Source organism: Calliopsis andreniformis, chromosome 6 (assembly GCF_051401765.1).
Source record: "Calliopsis andreniformis isolate RMS-2024a chromosome 6, iyCalAndr_principal, whole genome shotgun sequence".
In the NCBI taxonomy this organism is placed as follows: Eukaryota; Metazoa; Arthropoda; class Insecta; order Hymenoptera; family Andrenidae; genus Calliopsis; species Calliopsis andreniformis.
Genome location: NC_135067.1, coordinates 3,151,076 through 3,175,916, shown reverse-complemented (window position 1 = coordinate 3,175,916; position 24,841 = coordinate 3,151,076). Strand labels below are relative to the sequence as shown.

The following is a 24,841-nucleotide window of genomic DNA, read 5'->3' as shown; positions in this document are numbered from 1 at the left end:
TGTGAGACATGTATTGTTATAGAATATCAGGAAGATAGTTTTCAGTAGAACATTAGATACAAATGTTTTTTGTCGAAGAATGTAATAACTTTACACATGTAAAGTTTAATCCCCACAGTAAAACTATTTTCACTTTTCTGACTTCAAGGTTACGGCAAGGTCATAGTCTATGAGGTCGTTGAATTCGTCTTCACACGACCTATAATTTTGAAATAAAAAATATCTAATACCATTAAGAAAAATGAAGGTGACTTTGACGTTTTATAATAAAAAATTGTTTTTAATATTTCACATTGCAATTTGTAGCCAACTAAAAAGTAAAAACTTATTAACTTTTGTTCGAAACATATTTTCGTCAGACTATCGGAAGTGTCCGAAAAATCGTGGCAACAGTTACATGGGACACCCTATATATTGTAACAAACACGTACAGGGACCTGCATTGCATTAGTTAGAACTAAATATAGGGAATTTCGAATAAGCTTATACTCATCCTGCCAGAAATGTAGTTAAGTGCGACTTCGAGCAGGTGTCACTAGTATCGAGTAGAAAGCTACGATTAGGTAGCAGCGATTATTTGTACTATGACATTTAATTGGCATACTGACATTCTAAGTCAAATTACGTTACACTTTAATTGCTACTTAATGGTGACCTTCTACTGTCTGTTCAACTCAGCTACTACTTCGATACTTAATTACATTTCTGGCAGTGTGAGTACAAGCTTGTTCGAAATTCCCTATATTCCCTATATTTAGTTCTGTAACTACAGAATGTAATTTCGGAACGGGTAAATATTCAAATATTCAGTTTCAGCAGCGTTAGCAGTTTCAGCTAATTTCAGAATGCACTCAGTGCAAGTCTGTGTATACACGTGTTGCTTTTAAATACCCTATATTGCCCCCGACAGTAGCTCTGACAGAATCAATGTCACTTCCTGTACTTACATATGAATACACACACACATACATACTAATAGTACCAAATATACTAAATAGTTCTACTACTGAATCTTGGGTATCTGGCTGGGCTGAAATCTTGATAGGCAATCTAGAGTTAATGTTAACAGTCCATACTTATACAGGGTGTTTCTTTTATCCTGTCCAACCTTATATTTTTATTTCTTTCCTAATATGAAAAAATGTATCAGGATAAATTTGTTTAATTTAAAGCTACAAATATTATGATCTATGTTTATTTTCTTTCAAGGTCATTTTTTCAAGTTTTGAAGTTATCACCATTTTTATGCACATTGACATGTATTTTTTATGATACAGTAATATAGTGCATATCAAGAGGGATTCAAGAAACTATGATACTATGACCTTTGAATGACCTTGGATGAAAAAATCACGCTAATTTAAAAGCGATTAAAAAACATTACATCTTTGTTTTCTCTAAGTATTAAATTGTATTATTTCATTATTATTTGAATTATTTTAAATTTACTTTACAATAAATATTCGAAATTGTGTTCATTGGGTTCGAAACATTTTCAGACACGGGAAAACTTTTGCTTGTAATTTTGGTTTTTTCATTCAAGATCATTTAAAGGTCATAGTGTCATAATTCGTGGGATTCGTCTTGAAACTCAGAAAAAAATGATCTTGAAAGAAAAAATACGTATCATAATATTTTTAGCTTTAAATCAAACCAGTTTGTCCTAACACATTTTTTCATATTAGCAAAAATAACGGAGATACTCGGATGTGCAAAATAAAGGAAACACCCTGTATTGGTTGTTTACGAAATCGTGGTATAACCGGTAAGGAGGTGATACCTCTCGTAAAATTGAGTTGAAAATATAGAGTAAAGTCATTTTATATGAGGTTTCATTTTCGAGAAAATTAAATTTGAAAATTCGTTAAGTACGCGTACACTTAATTGCACGCTTCGTTCTCTCGGTCTGACTCGCAGTCCCCACTACTATTTGCACTTATAAACAATATCATAATTTTAATGAATAATAAATCGTTAGTTACAGTAATTGATTTATTTTATAATAGTAATTTATAATTGTTGAAAATGTCATCTTTGATGCTATAGCATCAAAGGTTTTCATTTTTTTCTAAACTGGAATATTTCCAAATTTTTACTTAAAAAACGTGATCACTGTTTACTTACATTTGAACAATGTAACTTAATTCGTTTTTTCAGGTCTTCCACAGAAATAAATTGTCATGAATGCATTTTATCTTTGAGTTACCTCAAGATAAAAAATTTGAAATATCGCATGAAATATTCATTGTTTGAACATGGTACCCTAATACTTTTGTACGTAGAATAACCCGAGGAATCAAATTAGTATAAAAGGTATATGATTCCAGTTTTTAAAAAGAGTGCATTTACATATTTCAGATGCATCGTTGTACTTATGAAAAAAGGGTAACTTATAGAAACAGGGACACTATCATACTATTTAACATTTCCCTCTACAGTTTTTTTTATATTTGTTACCCAATTCCCAAATACGTGACTCATCCTGTATATACAGGGTGTTACCAAACATGTGGCACATTTTTGGAGAATAGGTTTTATAGACGTAGACAATGAAAATAGTTCATGTGCATGTATGTCCAGGAACGTTTAGGTTTTTAGTTATAAGCTTTATTTTCTATTGGTTACGGTGTGATACTTTCTTTAAAATCTATGCTGTGTGTCACTTATGGGACTGGAATATCTCCGAGCCTAGTAGGACTTTAAAGCTCTATTCACACATAGTCGTAGCGTGACTATATCAGGACCGTACCATACCGTGATCGTGCCATAACCATGTTACAACCGTGATTTCAGTGGTAACCAGATCTATCCGGACCGTATTCTTCAATGATTTCGAGTTAATAGAATCCAAAAAAATTATCAGAATTATATTATGTTTGGTACCATTTTCACTAGAAAAACGGCAGGAATCAATCAGTAACATTTCTGTGAAGATCTACAGTTTGATTTTCGAGAGGTGAGCCCTGGGCGTGCCAAGCGACCGGCACATGGCCTGGCAGGGACCCAACGCTAGATGCGTATTTCAAGCAACGTTGTCAGATTGTGTAGCCAATCGCATCTCTCTTTCTATCCTCAGGAGCAAGTGCGTCTTTCTCAGTGATTCGATAAAGCAGACTCCTTCATTTGCAGGATACAAGTAAGAACTTTGAATTTTCATTACTAAAAAACCTATTGTTGTCTTTGTTCTTAGGAGTGAAGTATTTCGGGTGTGAGGTCCCAAGCTGTGCGACGTTCGATCCGTGTACTCGAAGGTTCATAAGAAGTAGGGTTTCCTTCGGTCGATTTCAAGAGGTCTCCAGTGAAAAAGTAAATATGCTTTGCCAAGAACACCTAACTTTCACTGTAAAGATATTGTTCGGGCACAGCCGGGAAATTGTGGGCTACTATGAACCATTCCATTTGAAAACAAGGAAATAATATTTTTACTAAGCACGATTTTACGGTACTAGGACAGTTTGAGCATGAGTGGAAAAAAATGCTACCAAGTGTAAATCATTCCATTCAAAAGCTATAAAATGATACCTTTTAGCACTCTCACCGACAGTATTGTGCCATCACGGTACAGCTCTGCGTGAATCCTTCTTAAAGAGGATAGCATATCATGAAAGTAATAGCCAAGTATTGACGGTAAGAAATGCTAACCCACAGCGTTTTTAGCAATCTTAAATACGATATAACTAAAAAACTATGTGTTTTCGAGTGTATGTGTATTTGACCTTTTTTCATTGTCTTTATGTCTACAACTTATTCTCCGAAAGAATCATGTGTTTTTATTATTTTTTACGGATTCTAGGCCAGCGTTCAACGTAGCACAGAATACCATATAACTATACAAAAGTAGGTTTTTCCTAACATATGTGCACATGAACTTTTTTCATTGCTTTGTGTTTAAAACCTATCCTCCAAAAATGTGTTATATGTTTGGAAACATCATGTATGTTGCACTTTAAATACATAATGGTATAAAAATACACACATTAATTAACATAAATTTCACTTAGAAAATCATTATAAATTATAAAAATACTTAATTAAAAAAATTTCATTTTTTTAAAAATATGTAATAATCAAGTTTATACTTTAGATTAATCAGAATATTTATCAGATTTATTAATCTGTACAAGAAGTTTTTTCTGATATTAGGGCATAAAAATCAGCTCAAGAGAAATCCTTAAAATAAAGTTTTACAATGGTTAAAACAGGCTTGCCATAAATATTGCCAACATCTTAATAGAAATTGATCAACAATGTTTTATAGATTAGCCACCAACAGTATTACTAAATGATTATACTAAGCCCGATACAAAATCCTTTACCTATCAATTTTTATAAAAAAGCGGGACATTTGAAATAAATTTGAGACATCGGGACATTTTATTAAAAAAAGGGGGACTGTCTCGAGAAAAGCAGGACGAATACAATGAAAACACGTTGCTGCAAGCAAATTAATGTAGCGTGAACTGAATGCAATGTGTTTTAAATGGTATTCTCTTTTAATTAATCGTGATTGATTATTTTTGGCATAAACTATTTCTTTCACGTGACTCCACGTGAGTAAGATTTGCCAGGCAACGGCTATTGAATAGGCCGAAGTAGAACTGTTTTTGGTTCTAAATGCACGCATATTTAACGAATTTTCAAATTCAATTTTCCCAAAAATAAAATTCTGTATGAATAAACTTTATTTTATATTTCCGACTCTGTTTTATGAAAGAAATTACCCCCTTGTTGATTGTACTACGATTTCCCAAACACCCTGTATAGTTAAATCCCGCTGCAGACGAGTGTCTTTTTGCTGTAGCGCGTTGTAGCAACAAGGACAATCCTTCGACAAATTCTCAATTGTGGAAAACAAGAAAAGAAACAAGGAACGCGGTAATTTGGCGATACGTTTGCAGCAAGTTGTAGCTGCAAATTCACGCAAAGCGATGAAACAGGATCTGCGTTCTTTTACGCAACGAAAATACGCAAACGTGTCGCCAAGTTGTCGCGTTCGTATGTCTTTCCTTGTTTTCCACAATTGAGAATTTGGAATTGTCTTTGTCGCTACAACGCGCTGCGGCAAATTGCTGCGTCTGCAAAAAAAACGCTCGTCTGCAGCGCACCTAATAAGATCACACATTTTTTGGGTTTTGTACAGATCTATGTACATTGTACTATAATGAAATTTTGAATGTTTTAACAATAAAGGGTATAGTCAAATAATAAATATGATAAAACTGCCCTTGAAGCAAATTGAACTTGCGATACGTCATTTGAAAGAGCATTTTAGGAAAACTATTTCGTAAAGGTTCAGCTCTTTACCCCTGTTATCAGGGTAGTTATTATCCTAAACATGATTTTTCGTTTATGTTTGATTTCTTTTGTTCTATCTTATAACAAATAATGAAAAAATTTTGAGATACTATAGCCAATGTGTTACATAGTTGAGAATATTTTTAGATATTTTTTTGCTGAAAAATCTATTTTTTAAAAATTGTTAAAATTTTTAAATGTCAGTTTTTTATTGAAGTTAGTTTTCTTAGATTTAGTAGAGATTGCCAATGATCAGATCATGAGTGTTCTCCTTGTCTTGTGTACCCTCCAGTCAAATAAAACTGTGTTTCGATATGCTTGTATCTGATCGAAATTGAAAGTATTATTAATATTCATTCATTTATTCAGTTATTATTGCGAAATAATTTTACAGTTTCAAATAATGTGTAAAATATATTCAAATTTCGCGCCATTTTGGTCATTGGGAATTGAACAGATGTTGGTAGACAGATCACGACGATTCTAGGGAGAAAAGTGGGGACAGAGGTGCTAGCAATCCATATTTTTATCACAGACTTCTATAGAATACACTAGACTACTAGCTTCTGCTGTGAGGCGTCCCAACTTTTATGTACGAATTTGGTATATAGACTAAAGCGCATGCGCGGCGAGAAGGTGCAAAAGAAGCGCTAAAATTTCAACGTCTATTCGAATATGTACTTATGCTAAAAGTCAATTTTTTATGACGTGGTAAAATATTGGGCGAAAATAATACTTATCATTAATAGTATTTTTTATCGTAAAATAAATAAATTGGGTTTTATTGGAGTGTAAATAACAATACATATATATACAATATACAAATTATAAAATTAACCTCAAATATTTTCATGGTTTTGAAGTTTATTATTCAGTTCACAGACATCCTTGTGATGCTGAAGCATGCAGACCTGCTGTAACCACATACTTAATAAATACTGTTTGATACATTTGTATATATAACATATTTATAATATATATCAATAAAGAATGTCATTGAAGTTACATGTGTTTGTGGCAGAATTTGACCTTTTGCATTCTGAGATACTGAGTTTCCATTCATTTTGTCCTCTTAGAGGAAACAACCGAGGGCAAGGGGTTAAATTTTGTGGTGTATTCTTAGATAAATTTTCTGAAGGGATTGTATCTGACTTTAGTCTGTTCATTCTCCCTCCTGGAGTATGCATGGAGTAATCCATGCTGACAATAATTGTGACTTATTTAACGAAAATCTACAGGTGTTCCAATGTAACAAGTTAGGTTTCAGATGAAGTTTAATATAAAACGTGTTTTTTACAATATTAAAATAATATGATATTTATTGGAAGAAACCAATTCTGGAACTTTTAGTTTTTATTCCTCCGCAGTGATTAGCTACACATTTAGTACGCATAATTACACAAATAACTTTTACTATACGCTACCGAAAACTGATGTTGGTGAAGCTTCGATTAGCTTCAATGTGATCAAGATCAAAATGAATCCCATGTAAAAAAGTGTGCAATGTGTATTATGTACGTATGTATAGACACCTATATATTTACTGTATGAATGTATAGGTACTTATATACTTGCACCTTTTCATCGTGCATGCGCAAATTTAGTACATACCTTTTGGGTACATTCGTCTGCAGCTATACATGGGGAGTTCACAGTTTGGTGTATTATATAGAAGTCTGTGATTTCTATAGTCAAAGGCCGAAACTGAACGAGTTATCTTTCACAATCATTTATGTAATGAAGTTCGCCGCGTCATGCAGCTCTTACAGGCAGATGCATTATCTGGATAATGCGTATTTCATGAACAGGAGGCAAGCTCAGTTGCGCAGGAGCGTTGCGCAGTCAGTCAAGCACAGTTCACGGGCAAAAGTAGTGGGGCTGCTCAGGAGAAAGATGGCCGCCACCAGCGAGGAACGGAGTGTTATGGAGGTTTCTCAGACGAATCCTGGACAAAATCAGCCCGTTGATCCGCTTAAGATGCTCTATCCGATGGTCAACGAAGAAGAAACGCCGCTGCCAAGGTCGTGGAGCCCTAAAGACAAATACAATTACATCGGCCTCTCCCAAAACAATCTTCGTGTTCATTACAAAGGTACGTTTGATCGTGCTCTCGATCTTTCCTGCGCGATCATCTTTTCCAGCTACAACGTTTCCTTATTGAGATTTTTGACGTTGCTCTGATCGAAGGATCGAGGAACGACCCTGGCCAATAGAATTCGATTGTTGCTTGATATGGACGAATCGTTGACAGAGCTTTAATATCGATTGAAAATGGCAGGGCTCCGTTTCGCGTGTGTCAGCGACCTAAACAAAGGAATCAGCTGATCGGTCCTGGTCTCTTTTCGACTTTTTCTCCAGGTGCTAGATTCTCAAGTCTGTTTCTGAATTTTTCAGTAACAGTTCCTGTTGATTGTATTTTCCGTTGAGCATCTAATTCGCCTGGTCTGTTTTTTTAATAAAATCATGGAAAAAATGAATCTGCGTAGGGAAGGTGCAACGACAATGACAGCTGCGATGTTTGAATAGTTATATTTCTCTCTCTTTCTCTCTCTCTCTCTCTCTCTCTCTCTCTCTCGCTCGCTCTCTCGCTCTTCCCCCACCCCCTCACCCTCTGTTTTCGACTACCCTCTTCTTTCTCCGAAATCGTTTGAGTTTCAATCTAATCAAATTTTTAATTGAAATACTGTGTCAGTGTATACTTTTTTAAATTAGACAATAAAACGTATTATAGAATTAGTAAACGTAATAAATTCATTTCAAAACATGATAGTTTTTGTAGTAAAATGCAGTTCATATAAGTATTAGAAGATCTGAGATTTAGATTGAAATATTGAAATATTAACAATCTTGACTAAAGAATTCATAATAAATAAATAAATAAATAGACAAGTATAGTGTATTGTATTTCATCCAATAGGTTTCACAAAATTGTTTGTATTGATTGTTATGGTGGCCCATGATATCAAAAATAATTCATATAATTTAAGAAATTTGCTTATTATAACTACTATTATTAGTTTTTTCAGTAGTGGTATTCTAAAGTATTGAAACCTGAAGCACAAGTTCTTCGCATTTCATTCTTATTTATTGCCATGCACATTTGATCAATCATTTGGTTAATGAAGATGAAAATGTTAAATTTCATGTATAACTTATTATTTATGTATATTAACTTACCACTTTGACACAAAATACTTATTTTGAAATTAATTCTTTCCAATGAATAATGAACATAATGAACAAAATAATTACTTGTGTAGTTACTTATTAAGTTTATTTAATTTACTTATCTTTGTCACTGTCTGTTCCATTTTCCATTTTTTGTTAAATTTAATTTTGATATAAATAGTAAACAGTCTTTAGAGTCAATATGAGTATGTATGGTTATGTTCATGAGGAAATAAAATTCAATTATTTACATTTTTCTTCTTTCATTACTATTAATATTGTATTGAAAAGCTGTCAAGAAAACTTAAAGTAATGTACTTAATAAACTAATATTCTCTACAATTAATATGAGTGTAATTAATACAAGTATCCTTAATTACATTATCCTATGTTATGTTCTTCGTACAATTAATGATTACTTTTATTCCGTTAATTCTTATCAATCAAAATTTAATGTGTTCAACTTTTCTCATTCTTTTATGTTTTTTTAGTTTGTTTTAAACACAAAATGTTAATAATACTAAATAATAAGGTAGAAAAATACATGAAAAGTTATTATTGTATACAGGAACATGATTAAAGATGATCAAAACATGAAATACTATTATAAAATGAACAACTATAACTATTTTAAAAACAAAATTTTACGAAATTGAATTTTTATGTAATTATGACATTTGTGGACTTTTTATTTGTAATTATTAATTTTTATGTGCCAGTGCTATAGTAGTGGTATGATTTTACAAATCAGATTTAAAACCTCATATCATCTTACCTTTCATGATCATGTGCTATCTAATTAGATTAACTAGATCAGTAATCTGATCACTAAGAACAATAATCAATTAAATGATGATAACAAAAGCAAGCATGTTTCATGTATTTGTTTTTAAATAATATGTATTGTGCTAAATAAAATACATATGGTTTTTCAATCATAATGAATTTGCTACAGTATAAATTAAATGCATTAATAATTTTTTTGTGTTTAACTAAATACGAAATGGGCAAACCTAGGTTAGTAGGTCGACAAACTGCATCGTTGCATTGCAAGTGCATCCGTGATTAGCGATTGGATTACCACGAACAATCGCTTCAGCCCACAAATTGTTACTCCTTAAACTTCTCAATATAATTTTTTGCACTATGAAATACCAAAAATAATTTTTTAATATCATGTATCGAGTAAATATTAATGAGTTATCGTTTTTATATCTAAGGCAAATATTCTCGAAATATAAAAAGTTCACAATATGGTTCAAGTTATTTTAAAGTAATTAGAATTTTAAGATCATTTTTAGTTGGTGAAATATTAACAAATACTTCTCACTTTTTGTCGAATATCTTTGAAAAAGATCCAGAAAACTTGTGTACGTATCTTCTATATTTCTGTCCGTGAAAGCCGATGTGACCCAAGTCCTTTTTTGCCATTTTTCAGGAGAGTCGAAAAACAAATGCGATTACCCATTTCATTAACATAGTATTTGATGTAGTTTATACGTTTATGCTATTAAATTTCTTTTACGTATAATGTAAATTACCTGAATTCCTATTATTCTAATAAAATGAAGAGAAAGCAATAAGATCCTGTAAAAAACGTAGTTTTGACGAAAATAGACTTGGGTTATTCTGACTTTGAGGTAGAGAAGTAATAATAATATGAAAATAACAATACATATTATTGTCTTTATGCTTGACAATAATTTAATAAAAACTGAAATATAAATTGGAAACACAAAAACATAAATAGAAAAGAAATTAAACCCATTATAAGTCTTAATAAATATTAAACACTAACAATGCTAACTTAGATACTACAAAAATATTACAATGTCATTTTGCAATAAATAAAGTACCTATTAATAATCCTAACCATAGACAAAATTGATTTTGTAATAAATAATTAAAATGTCATTTTTTTAATACATTTTTCACAATACACTTCTATTCTTAACGATTTCATAAAGATTTAACGACCTTCTTGAGAAATATGGAATTAGAAGAATCTATTAATGTGCAGAAGTCTAGTATTGGTTCGAATCTTTGAAAAAAATAATCATTTATTGCCAAGAAATCGGATAAATAAAGAAGATATGGTAGAATTCATTTTATATTACGTAAAAATGTGTATGTAAAATAACTTTAGAATGTAGACTGTCATGTTGATGATGTTTCTGTCTGTATGTACATATTTAAGCTGCGATCAGTGTTCCTTGCCGAGAGACGTATCTATTGACTCATACTTCATCTACTATCGAAAATCCCAATTTTGCAGACATCATATACATACTGTATCGGCCAAAAATTTGGAATCATGTGTTAATTCTCGTTAAAATTATATTGGTTAGCAAAATATTTTTGGTTGAAAATGAATCTTTTTAACGCTTATTACAATCTTATTTTTTAACATAATATACTAAACTAATACAGTTGCTTACTGTTACTTCAATTGTCTGTTTAAAGAAATTACTTTTACTTCCCGTAACGTAGGAAATGATTCCAAACTTTTGGTCGATAGATCTAACTTTGAAGAACCCTGCACTAATTATGTGGAAAATTGGGTTCAGGTTAAAGATGATTTTTACGTATTTTTCTATTATGTTAGTTTCGTACAGAATCAGTTAGCAAGTTCAGTAATATCGAAGGAGAATAACGCACGTTGTCCTGATACCATGTCATTATTCTAATTCTTTATAATAACACTTGCGTTAGTCACGACTAAATGACTACCGTCTGTCACTCGCGCTCTGCATTAGATTTTGTCACAGTAAAGGGATCAAGAGCAGGTACCTTCAATTATCAGAAATATGCAAAAGCAATATAAATGCGATTAAGTAAAGCAACTTTACTTTAGAGAAAAAACCCCGCACTAATGACAAGGGAAATTGGACCCCGGTTAGATTTAATGACTTTTACGTATGTAGTAGATTATGATATGATAAACAAAAAAAGTAGTAGTTCATGAAGGTCGTTGATTAACAGTTAGATAGTGACATAAACCTACTTAAACATGCGAATGTTTTTTTTATTGTTTTCAGTCATTGTTTCAGTTTTTAAAAAGTCGTTAAGCGTTTTATTAAAAATTGCTTTTACATTATTTTTTTTAATATTTCAGATAATCGAAGGTACTTATTTTAAACCCTTCGCTGCGGCGAAATTTAATGCAAAGCGCGCATCGCAAACGGCAGTCGTCCAGCCATGACTAATAACGCAAATGCTATTATAAAGAATTCGAATAACATAACATTCAAGGCAATATGCATTATCCTTTTCCGACATTGCTGAACTCGCTAATTGATTCTCTACGAAGATCAATACAATAAAAAAAGAATTAACATTTTTTCTCATTATTATTTAACCTGCTCTATGCAAGGAACCATTCATTAGAAAGTTTTGAGTGGAATATAGTTTTGTTTAGCGCATTATTATGTACAATATACATGAAAATCATTAAATTTAGCCATGCTCCAATTTTCTTCGCAATTAGTACAAAATCCTTTGTGACGTGTTACATGTAAGCTAAATACTTCAGTAGCCGACCATGTCTCAGTACCTGAACACTAACGCTAATGTTATTTAATTTTAAACTTAAATTTTAATGTACCTAATGAAAAAAACAAAAAATAGTGTATCCAACTACTAGGGCGCAATTTAAGTGTCTTAACATACGTAAAAATAGCTAAAAAGATTGTCTACTTACTGAGATATTTGACATCTTAAGTGTCCAGGTATTGAGACATTCGCCTTAGTACAAGTGATTGTTTCCCGTTGATCCTTACGGGAATAATATAATGGAATAATATACTTATTTGAAATATTGCTTAACTCGTCCCACGTGTTTCAGGCTATGGAAAGACTCATAAGGATGCCGCTAGCGTACGTACAACGCACTCTATACCTGCAGCCTGTGGTCTTTATTATTTCGAAGTAAAAATCGTCAGTAAAGGCAGGGATGGTTACATGGGAATTGGTTTGTCTGCTCATGGGGTGAACGTGAACAGGCTGCCAGGCTGGGACAAGCATTCTTATGGATATCACGGCGACGATGGGCATAGCTTTTGCTCCTCAGGAACAGGTCAACCATATGGGCCAACGTTCACTACAGGAGATGTAATCGGCTGTGGTGTGAATCTCGTCGATAACACTGCCTTCTACACGAAGAACGGTCACCATCTTGGTATCGCTTTCACTGATCTTCCGGTGCGTGTACTATGTTATGACAAAATTTGAGGCCACTTTATATTCTACATATACGCCTATACTTTGCAGGACTGAATGCAACATATTTCTAAAATTAACTCAAACTCTTCATTTAGAAGTGTGTTTTGCATGCGTGCAAAGTATTGCAATAATTGAGGCGTTGCGTGTAGTAAGGGCAAACTCAACAATTTCAAAAATACTTTTTCTTTTATATCTTTAATATTTAATATTTTATTTTTATTTTATAAAAAGTAAATAAAAAGTGTTTTTCTCAAAATTTAGATTTGTTGAGTTTGCTCTTACTATTCGTAACGCATTAATTCTACTTTTACAGAAACATTAAGTACTTATTTATTTTGTAGCCAAATTTGTATCCAACGGTGGGTCTCCAAACGCCAGGCGAAGTAGTAGATGCAAATTTCGGACAGGAACCTTTCGTCTTTGACATTGATGACATGCTTAATGAACTCCGTGTAAGAACAAGATTACAGATCATAAATTATCCCACACCAGATCACGGACAAGGCCAGTGGCAAGCAGTTCTTCACAAGTAAGTTCACTCAGAAAATGATACATAGTTGTCGTTGAAATATAACATTCAATGTTTCAAAATTTTGAAACCTTCGAAACTTCGAAATTGAAAAGGTTTTTAATTTTGAAGCTATGAAAGTGCAAATGTTTCTCAAATCTAGAAGTCTGAAGTTACTATTACGAGTTTTGGAATATTCCTAGCACAGTAACGAGACGTGAATTTCAACTTATTGTACACGAATCGATTCGTTTTGACGAACATATTACGGAAACATAACTCTTTTATAGCGGAAATGTATTTTAACTGAGAAATTTCATTGCAAAGTCTTCATCCTGTTGTCAGTACTCTTAGCACGGTAGCCTACGGTGGTTATCTTTCTTGCATATTGAAGTGTAGTGTTTTATGTATTTATCGTATATTTAATGACACCTCTTTTATTAATTAATAACACGAAAAAAGAATATTAGTTTATGCATTTTTAAAGCAACAATCATTGAAGTTGATGGTTAAACTTTATTTTATTAGACCAAAATTATTAAGATATTTTTACATAATCCAATAGAATTGGATGAGTAGATTCTGAAAATCACAACAATAACTTTATGAATGCATGGCATCAAACGTTATGCGTATTTACAAATGCTTTATTTTAAAAGTTAAGTGGACCTCCATGTTCATGTGCACCACGCTTGGACATTCCGCGAAGCTAAAAGTTCCGAAAGATCCGCGAAATGCATAACAAAATATAAAACATCCCCCAGGCGACCCAGCACCCTGTAATGATGCAGTTGGTCTAAGATGACCCAGTGGACAAAGGTAACTTTCCGCTAAAAAAGAGTTACGTTTCCGTGATATACTCATTTAGAGGAATCGATTGGTATACAATAAGTTGAATTTCGTGTCCCGTCCCGAAGTTACGAGTATTGACATTTAATGTTAAAAAGACTGAATGTTCCTTAAAAGTTTATAAAAAACATTTCAAGTTCTAGAATTAAAAAAAGATATTTAATTTACGGGTCATTCCACACCAACTCAATCACTTTTGTACCTCGATGTCAGGGATTTTGATGATATTGAAATATACTGTAGTCCATGTCCAATTAAGGGAGGGTTAAGTCATAGTTTCATAATTTCGAAATTATTTAAGAAATATAAGACCGCAAAGGTTACTGTTTTTGCCAATTTTTACAATAATCGCTTTCACGTTCGAATTTATATCTTTGAAATTATTAAAGAGAAAAAATTCAGCTTTTTTTCTATTAATCTTGAAGCATGTACAGATCTAAATAATAGTGTAAAGGCGAACTTAATAATGCAACTTAATTATTTGCATCTACCTTAATCCGGGCACACCGTGAAATTTGCCGGCGGCCCTAATTAGTTTTTGAGCGTTTGCGAATTAAAAAATTGAAATCGAAAGGAGAAAAACCAGAGAATGCGGACACATTTTTTTCAAATATTTTGACACTTGACCCGAATTTCAAATTTGTAAGACAAAAATTTTTTGTTGTATTGAACAAATTTTTCGAGATACGAAAAAAATTTATTTAGATATGTACATGTATATGCTTCCACATTAGTAGATCAGTAGTTTCGGAGATATAAATTCAAACTTGAAGGCAGTTATCATAAAAATCGACAAAAACTGTAAACTTTAGAGACTTGTTAACAATATATTTCAATATCATTAAAGTCCCTAACATCGAGATACAAAAGTAATCGAATTGGTACGGAATGGCCAGTATAGAATATTCAAAAGTAATAAGTCCTTATTAAACACTTGAATTCATTATATATAAAAGAAGTTAAAATGTTGTTTTAATTAAAAGTAATTAAAAGTTCCGTAGTCCCACTTCCGGCGTGCGTTATTTAAGCGTTCAGTTTAGTCGAGGACGAATTCTGATATATTTTCAAGGTTTTTAATGCATATTGTTATCGAGCCTAACTATGTTGTTTCTTTTATATTATTTTGATTACATTGTTTTATGTGATATTACATCAACTTGAAATAAAACGTCATTTGCGCAACTATCGTTAATCAACTGCAATATTTGAATGTTCAATTACGTAGGCACACAGTGTTGTGAAGTAGAAGCACCTTCAAAGAAAATTATATTTTTATGTAATCTGCAATTTGTTAAAATTTGATTTTTAAAAGTAGTTTCAAAATTGCCATAAACGCTAATCAATTAAATTTTCCATAATTTGATTTGATATAATAATTTAATTATAATCAGAGATTTGAGGCTTTCACGGCTTGGTGACATACATTTCTCATTATTGAAGTTTTGGAGAGTACGTCGGGTCCTTTTGGGAGAATTTTCCCAACGTTTCGCCAACATTTAGCTAGGACAGCTAAATTCTTTCAAAAGGACGAGGCTTACTCTTGAATGTATACTATATTGAGATTTCATCATAGAATGATAATGAATGCTTTTGTCCATTATGTCCAAGTGTTTAAAGTTGATTTATTTTTAAAGGGTTTAATGTTATCTGAATGGTTATTTGATTCTTTTTTAATTAAACTGAAAGTAATTTCGATCCAATCGAAATTTCAATAAACTTTCAAGGCCATAAAATGTTCCACAATACAATAAAAAAATGATACAATTTTACATTTTGACTCACTTCTATTGTATATAAAGTGACCTTGTAGATAAGTTGTTTCTGTTGCATAATATATGCGCATTAAAAATACCTCGGTTCAATACGTACGCCTAAGACTAACAATTACATTTTTCTTTATTAGAGAATGTTTTTTCTTTCCTCTTTTTTCTTTATTATTACGTATAAACATATCTGTATAAAGTAAGCTTATCTAAATAAGATACATTTAATATTTCGAGAGATGTATTTTTGGGTGTATTGAAATTCTGTAGAGTACACTTAATGACGACAACATATTATTCTTTTGAAAGAGTTTTCTTCTGTCCCTGATTTTCGATTTTATTTGTATGTGTGTATTTCATATTGTATTTCAATTGTATACTAACTTAAATTTGATTTTCTTTCAGTTTTATTGCAATGTAATATTCAATTAATTTTTACTTCAGTAAATTAAACAGTTTTTTAATCAGTATTCTTTCAATATTTAATAATTATTTTTACAGAATGGTGTCAACGTATTTGGTCCATCACGGCTACTGTGCTACTGCCGAAGCGTTTGCCAACAGTACCGGTCAGGTATTTGAGGAGGATTTTAATTCCATAAAAAATAGACAAAGTAAGTTCTGGAAATTCCTTTCGTTATATTATTATACATATAGTTTATGTAATCGATTTTTTAAGTTTTATATTTAAATATATTCATAACTAATAAATAATAAAATTAAGTGAATTATATTGATATATTTTATATTATATTATAATAACGTATTACATTTATTCGTTATTCATAATAATCATTATCAAATTATCATTATCATTAGCATATTTTTTCAATGACACACATTTGTGTATTTCTTTAATATTTCAATATGATATATATTTTGAAGTAGAAAATGAAGTTCAAAATGTATTCTGAAGTAGTAAATAATATATGTGAATTACGTATCTGGAAAATATTATACCGCTAAAGTTCATATAATATTTCGTCTTGCATCTTGTAATATTTGTTAAACAAATTTTATGCTGATTACGTTATATTAATCTTATAACCATTAGGGGGTCGTATTGTATTGGCAAATAAAAATAATTTAAAAATAAGAATGAGTTACTTCTGGTTTTTATTCTAGGAATCCTCAAATTGGTACTATCAGGTAGAATGGGCGAGGCTATAGAGTTAACCAGTAGACTGTATCCGGGACTTCTTGAACGAGATCCAAATCTCTTATTTGCATTGAAGTGCCGACAGTTTGTTGAGATGGTGAATGGCAGCGATTCCGAAGTTTGTCAGAATTCCAATATCAATCAAACTAGTGTTATTCAGTCTACAAAAGCTTATACAAAGTCCTCGACGAATGGCAACATTGAGGAGATGAACATCAGCAACGCACTCAATGGCTCCACCGAACAGCAATTTGTCAATGGACAAATCGAGGAAGATGTAGATATGGAGGAAAATATAGTGAACGGTGTAAGAAGTAATAATGGATATCAAAACGGTGATCTGAATACCAACGGCTACAAGTGTCAGAATGGAGAGGATGTTGATATGGGTGAGATCTCGTTGTGTTACTTTTAGATTTCCTTACATTAGTTTGCTACTTCTTGAAGATTAATCTTTGTTAAGAGTTATACATGTATGATTTCTAAACAGATTTTTTTATTTTTTAAAAGTAAAAGAATAAGTTGTGTTTGTATTTAATAGTTCTACCCTATAAGTATACTACACGTTTTACAATTGTTGCATGTGCATTGTCTTGTAAGAAGAGCAAAGTATGAGTTTCCATTAAAAAAAAATTTTAATCCATTACATTTTTTCAATTTTCAACACTTTGTTCTATAAATACAAGTTATTACAAGTTTTGTAGATTGTTATTTACATAGAAAATTGAATTGTTCACAGAAATTGACAACTCGAATCAAACTCAACAATCACAACAGCAGCAAAATGGTAGTTGCACCACAGAAAATACGTCAAATAAAGGTAACAAGAAACAGCTTTGCGGTGGTGATAAACAAGCAATCGAAAAGATGTTAGAATTCGGTAGACAGCTTTATTCTCAGTCGATACACCTTCGACAACAGCATGGAAAGAATGAAAGCAATAAAAAGATGCTTCAAGACGCGTTTAGTCTTCTCGCGTATGCGAACCCCTGGAACTCGCCGGTTGGTTGGCAGCTTGACCCTCAACAAAGGGAAACTGTTTGTGCAAGACTCAATTCTGCGATACTTGGTAAGACAATTTCTTTTATACAGGGTGCAATAAGTATACGTTTCAATATTTTAAGGGATTGCTAGCAACCCCATTCTGATCACAAAATGTCTCATGACATATTGTCCGATCTGTATTCGTTTTACAGTAATAATGTTTTAAAGTTAACGTATGTATACGGGTCATTCCACGCGAAATCGGGCACGTTTCGGAGCAAGTCCTTGTAATTTGCTCAAATTTGAATATGTTGTAGTCTTTAACGATATTTAAACGTACCCCAAAGGATTTTTCAAAATTTTGAAAATTGTCGATTTTACAGCTGTTTGAAGTTAAGTGCTACCTTTTCTTTAAAAAATTATAGCTATTGAACTAGTAAGCGGATGGAGATGAGCTTTACGGTGCTTATAGAGAAAACATTGAAGTTTGTAAAAAAAATTATTTCATTAAAAAAAATTGTTTTTTAATCATCTTTTTGCAATTATTTTAAACAAATGCAGGTTTCTAAGATGATGCGCGATTTTAAAAATCTGAAAAAAAAGGAGAATATAGTTTGATCCTTCCCCTTGATGGACAAACTTTCAAAAAGATGGATATTTTAAAATTGGTCCTGTGAAAATTGCCGAAAGTTGACACTGCGTCGAGTCACACTGCCATGACGGGCGCGTCTTCGCTGGCAGCCTGGACGACTCCAGCGGGCGAACGTGCGTTATTTGCGATCAAAGCGGCTTCACCCAATATTATTCCACACTATCTCCGAGCATTTGCAAGGTTTAATGCAATCAATAAATATTGGTAACTCACTCTTCGTCTTATTGTTGAAAACATAAATATAACCTCTTAAATCCGAGCTTTTATTTCGAAGATTTTGGTATTAATGCAGAATGGCACCTTTTTGCAACTTCAAATGGCAAAAATGAATGTGAACTTTTCAATAAGTATCATTGACAAAGAGTGAGTTACCAATATTTGTCGCCTTGTTCGCAAATACGCACGTTCGCCCGCTGGAGTCCACTAGGCTGCCAGCGACGACGCGCCCGCCGTGGCAGTGCGACTCGACGAAGCGTCAACTTCCGGCAATTTTCACAAGGCCAATTTTAAAATGTCCATCTTTTTGAAAGTTTGTCCATCAAGGGGAAGGATCAAACTATATTCTCCTTTTTTTTAGATTTTTAAAATCGCGCATCATCTTAGAAACCTGCATTTGTTTAAAATAATTGCAAAAAAGATGATTAAAAAACAATTTTTTTTTAATGAAATAATTTTTTTTACAAACTTCAATGTTTTCTCTATAAGCACCGTAAAGCTCATCTCCATCCGTTTACTAGTTCAATAGCTATAATTTTAAAAAAAAAAAAAGGTAGCACTTAACTTCAAACAGCTGTAAAATCGACAATTTTCAAAATTTTGAAAAATCTTTTGGGGCACGTTTAAATATCGTTAAAGACTACAACATATTCAAATTTGAGCAAATTACAAGAACTTGCTCCGAAACGTGCCTGATTTCGCGTGGAATGACCCATACAGTAAATTAAGTTTTTCGTTCATTCCAAAATAGTATAAGTGATGAATACCCGGAACCAATGAATTTATCCAATCAGAACATAAAACACGATGTGCAAAGTTTTATTTAGTTCTAACGCGAAAAACTAACAACAATCTCACTGATTCTCAAATAGTCGAAATATTTGCCAATAAACATTAGTTATAATTTGTACTCATGTCTGTATAATACCAAAAACACAAAGGTCACTCAAACCTCACCATCTCCTTAATAGTTTAACGTGGGGTCGTATTATTTAATCGTCTTATATTTTTGACACTGTCGAAACTTTCGAACAGTCAGATATTACTGCGAGATCAAAAGTTCGAACTTTATACTACAAGCTTCATGGGTCTTCCGAAATAAGAACAAGCAACCGAATGGTTTATATCAGAGCGAGTTAGCTGTTACAGCGGTTTCTTCTACGCGACCGGGGACTTCGTTTCAAAAAATAGTGTTAACTTCAAAGTATTGTTACTAATGAAGTAAACGTAATAAAGTGAAATATTTAGAATTAGAGGCATATACCACCTTGCAAACATATAACAGTGAAAATGACCTGTATTCAGTTGATATAGAAAGTGATGTTCACCTAACTTAGACAAATTTGGCCGCATCTATAGTTTCTATCTCTTTCTTACATTCTTCTCCGTTTCTTTTTGGTCGATGCGAGCAGAATCGTTTGAGTTGCCCGTTTATCAGAGCATAGTGGGTTTAAAAGCATTGAACGACATTTTTCTCTGCTGTACTGTATAAACAGTTCAATTAAAAAAACAGAAACAAAAATAGACATTTTTATACGGAGTAACATTTCAAAGTAACTTCTTATTGTTAATGTAACAATTCAAGCTACATAAATTGTAAATTGAGCACCCATTTATTACAATTTGTAAGCCCTCACTTTATGAATATAATGATTTCAGAATCGAGTAACTTGCCACGACGACCACCCTTGGAAGTTGCGGCGTCGCACGCAAGAGAGTTGGTACGGTTGATGTCTCGTGCTGGTCTTGGGGCATGCGGCTTCGCAGTCGTAGACAATATCATCCAATATTGACGGTGCCTACCCCTGCTGCCACGTCTACTTCGAGTTTGGTTAGTAATTATCTTATGCGTACATATACGCAACGATTATAAGCTGGGGATACTTGATACGCCCTACTATGATCGCGTGTGAGAAATCGAATGCGTGGCAGTTGATTGTTGATAGTTATGATAAGAAGATAGTTATAAGAAGCTTGAATACCTTTGAATCGAGCTATATTTTTGTGATAAAGAAATATATATCGTGCATATTTAAATAATTAAATCTATTAAGTTTGTTTATTGGCGATAATATCAATCTTTTCTTGTATAAGGAATAAAGTATGTTAATTTTTGTTTATCTCATCTTGTAATTCATCTTGGAACTGAATATAATGCTCTATTTGCCTGTGCAATTCATTTTTATGTAACTTTTGTAAATGAATTTCCAATTTTATCTCTATTTTAATTGTTTCTGTAGTTACTTTATTGTTTACAGTACAAACCTTAGTGCAATGCTTTTAGTTTTGATTCTTTTAGCTTGGAATGTTGCTACAAAATTCATAAGCTTTGTTATAGCAATGGATGTGTGAGAGTAATAATCAAAAATTTTATTTCCAAATTTTTGAGTATCAGTAATAAATTATGTTTTATTAACTTATTATTGCATTTTATATATAAAATGTTAAAAGGATATCTATTGAGAAGGCTGATATCTAATAAATACCTTAATGTAAAAATGATTACAAGTACATGTATATTCTATGTATCAATTATCCCTAGACTCTACAGAAACATTTTACATTTTCCCATGTTTTTACTTATAAAGTATATAGTATTCAATCAACTTTAGGAGATATATCCATTTCCATTTTATAAAATACTATCTTGAAAACTGTATTACGCACACTTAAATACATAGTCCTTTAACTGTACAGTAGTTTTTAATCATTTTGTGTAATTGTCATATTGTTGATATCATCTTTTATGTTTTCATTGAATTATTAGTAATTAAGTTGCCCAATTTTTAACTATTCTGGAACATATACGCATGTAATAGATGTACTAAGTATGGTGCTGTAATTAAACGTTTAAATAAAAGTGTTATCAATTTTTTAATATAAAACATGTTTTCATGAAGCATATTCCTATGTTTCTAGCAAATGTAAAATAAAGTATTTCATGAGTTTGTAATCATTTCTCATATTTTTTTATGGGTAGAATCCTGCACATAAGCTTTTGTTTCCCAAAAAATCCTTTATATTTAACTAACAATAGTACCTGTCATAATATTTAATTTTAATAAGTAAATGTTAACAAGGTTGAAATTATGTTTACAGAACATTTCAAAAGCATCATTTTTTCAACTTATTGTACAATTATATTGTTACTGAATTATTTGCAGTTTTATAATTCTTTTATGTTTCTGTAATTCAGTAAAAGTATGTATGTAAGCATTAGAAGCAATTGTTTATATCTATGTTGCATTAAAAATTGTTTGATGTAAAGTGAAAGATATAACTGAAATAAGTAAGTATCACGTTTATCATACACAAAAGTATCTGTAGAATACTATTTAGTATGTCAAATATAGTACTGATTAAAAACAATATGCCTAACACATTTCCAAACTCTTATATTTTGAGTTAGTGTATGTTGTAATATTATTTTATTGAATTTAAATATTACAAAAAGCAATTACTATACCATAATAGGGTGGTCTTCTATCTTACAAGATACTAGCTGAATATTGATATTTTCTCCCGAAACTCTCTTTGTAACTTTATTGAATCATGTAGAGGGGACTTGATCTATTATTGTCATTGTACGAACATGTACTAACGATAAATATAATCTTTGTTTCAGGATGTGGAGACGGAACGTGGAGCAGATAATACTCTTGCAACAACACCATCGCGACATCGCGTGCCTCTTTAGCTAGAGTCCGCTCTATCGGCAGTTGGCTCTCTGGCTCGATCTCACACGTACACCTGAACACAAACGAATACATATACATATGCGCGAAACCCACCAAAAGTACACGGCGTTAATGGGGACGAGATTGTTAAACAATTCAACAATCATGCTGAGAACCATTGCGTAGATGTGGTTAAAATTGATAACAAAGTTTTGGTAACTAAAACAACTGGAACTACTGAAGTAAGAGGAAGTAGAAAATCAGGAGAGAGCATAATCGCAAACCAGAGATACTTTTTGATGAAGATCAAAGATGGAAATCTTAGATAACGTTGGGGCATAATGAACGGTGATTTACCTGCAGTAGGAACATGAAAATGGTAATTGTGAAAATAAAATTGGGAAACGAGGGAGAAGATGTTTAATGACGACGAAGTTCGATAGAAGATGAGTTTGATAATGGAAATAAGATTGTTGGTTGAAGACGAAGAACGTAATTGTGCAGGAAAATGTATATGAGGAGAAAAAAATGGAAACAAAGATTGAAGAAAGACAAGGTTGAAGACAATGATGCGAATAAAATTAGGAATGACGTTTAAACACCTGCCAACTGAGACGACCTTTTTCTCGTTTCCTCTTTTTAACCCTGTAATCTTACCGTCATCTTCAGGTTGTTCCCTCGTTCCCATTATCACGGCGTACCGTCATTACCATAATGTACGTGCTTTTATATTCGTCTTCTTTTAAAAATTTCGTGAATGGAACGATAAACATTTCAGGTAGGTTTTCATCTCATTTATCTTCGTCTTTAATTTGACCTATCCTTTCCACGTACTTCCTATTAACTGGTTCTATGATTGTTGGCTTTACTATCCTAGTAATTACAATGAGTAATCTCAATTTAATTTTCTCATTATGTTTTCTGTATTTAAACTGATTCTTTTCTTTTATCATGTAATTTCGGTTTTAAAATCCTCCTATAGCCGCTAAACTGACTCCTTTGTTAATTCTTTGGGTGTGTAATGAATGTATATGGGTGTATAGTGGATGTGTGTAGTGGTATACAATTAACCACTCCCGTATGGTGCATTTTAAAGCATCGAAACTTTAACGCCCAAAGTATTAATGTTTAACGTTACAACGAAATTTCTGATAATGTTTAGTACACCTGTTTAATGTCTAGACTTTGTTGGATTTCATTTCCGTAATGACTACCTACTTTTTTATTCTTACTTTTTTTTTTCAAATCTTATGTCCTCTTTTCATTTTCCGTCCTTCATCCTTGACGATGTCAGTATGAAAAAAATTGAGTAATGAGAAAAGTTTCGTCGATATTATTGCAAATATTAATAGTCAAGTAATCCTGATAACCTTTCTAAACGTATTATCAACGAGTCGATTTTTGTATTAATTGTTAAATCTTAAATGAAAAAGAAACGCAAGATATAAGAATAAATGAATATTCTTTGATTACTTTTTGACTTACTGTAATTAAGGTAGGGATATACATAATAATATTTTGCGTTAATCGTTAAATTTCGAGCTGATTTCGATCGATAAACGCCGTTTAGCAATAATTCTGATTTTAACAGTTTTTCTAATTGGTATTCTGTTTTTTTTTTAAATTTCCATACAAATTTTTACCATTTTCTGCCGTGACAAAGCATACACTTTTCGTGTCCATTTATTGACATTTTCATTTACTAATCAATCATTAATCACCATCAATCAATTAATAACTGTTCAATTCTTTTGTTTCATTTTATTCAAGTTAATTTCGGTGAAACAAAAAAATTGTATATCAGTGATAATATCGTGCGACTATGAGAGACTTTGTAAACAAATGAAACAATTGATCGATGAAAACAGTGGAAAGATTATACGATCCTGGATGATTGTAAAAATCGGAAAATTATGACAGTTATACAATGAAAATTAATAAAAGTTGTATAATTAAACTGAAGATTGTCAAATGAACGGTGTTTTGTATTCCTGTCTTTATTATTCTATTGCGTTCATTTGATTATTTTGGTAAAAAGTTAAACCTTAAATTTGAATTTCATAAATGCTTGTTAAAATTATATATATTTTAGTTTGAAGATAACTGGTTCAATCTTTTTTCTTCCTTTATATGAAAAGTCATTAACCGAAGACATCATTTAGATTAAAGTAATTTTTAACGAAGAGGAAATTTTGTGCTAAAAGCAATCAATATTTTACTCTTTAATAAATTAATTTCAATAGTTTTTTCAACTAGTGGCTATCAAATTATAATTGCGTATAAAAATAACTATATGAAGTCATTGCAAATCGTCCGAATTTCAATACGTAAATCTTTGCAATATTGAAA

The 24,841-nt window shown here is 31.8% G+C and overlaps 1 protein-coding gene across 2 annotated transcripts; it reads left to right on the top strand.

The window, feature by feature from the left end:
* Positions 1 to 7,144: 7,144 nt before the first annotated feature.
* Positions 7,145 to 24,454, top strand: Ranbpm (Ran-binding protein M). 2 transcript variants are annotated; one of them, XR_013002122.1, is made up of 8 exons: positions 7,145 to 7,387; positions 12,308 to 12,663; positions 13,026 to 13,213; positions 16,306 to 16,418; positions 16,930 to 17,352; positions 17,703 to 18,032; positions 20,475 to 20,880; positions 20,918 to 21,069. XR_013002122.1 is itself a non-coding variant. In XM_076380126.1 (8 exons), exons 1-7 carry the CDS (start codon positions 7,189 to 7,191, stop codon positions 20,606 to 20,608), a joined length of 1,743 nt encoding a protein of 580 aa, XP_076236241.1. In that variant the 5' UTR covers positions 7,146 to 7,188; the 3' UTR covers positions 20,609 to 20,646; positions 22,441 to 24,454. The 2 variants fall into 2 exon arrangements, 1 of the variants encoding a protein (XP_076236241.1); XM_076380126.1 differs by lacking the exon at positions 20,918 to 21,069 and adding an exon at positions 22,441 to 24,454 and having other exon boundaries at positions 7,146 to 7,387; positions 20,475 to 20,646.
* The last annotated feature ends 387 nt before the right edge of the window (positions 24,455 to 24,841 follow it).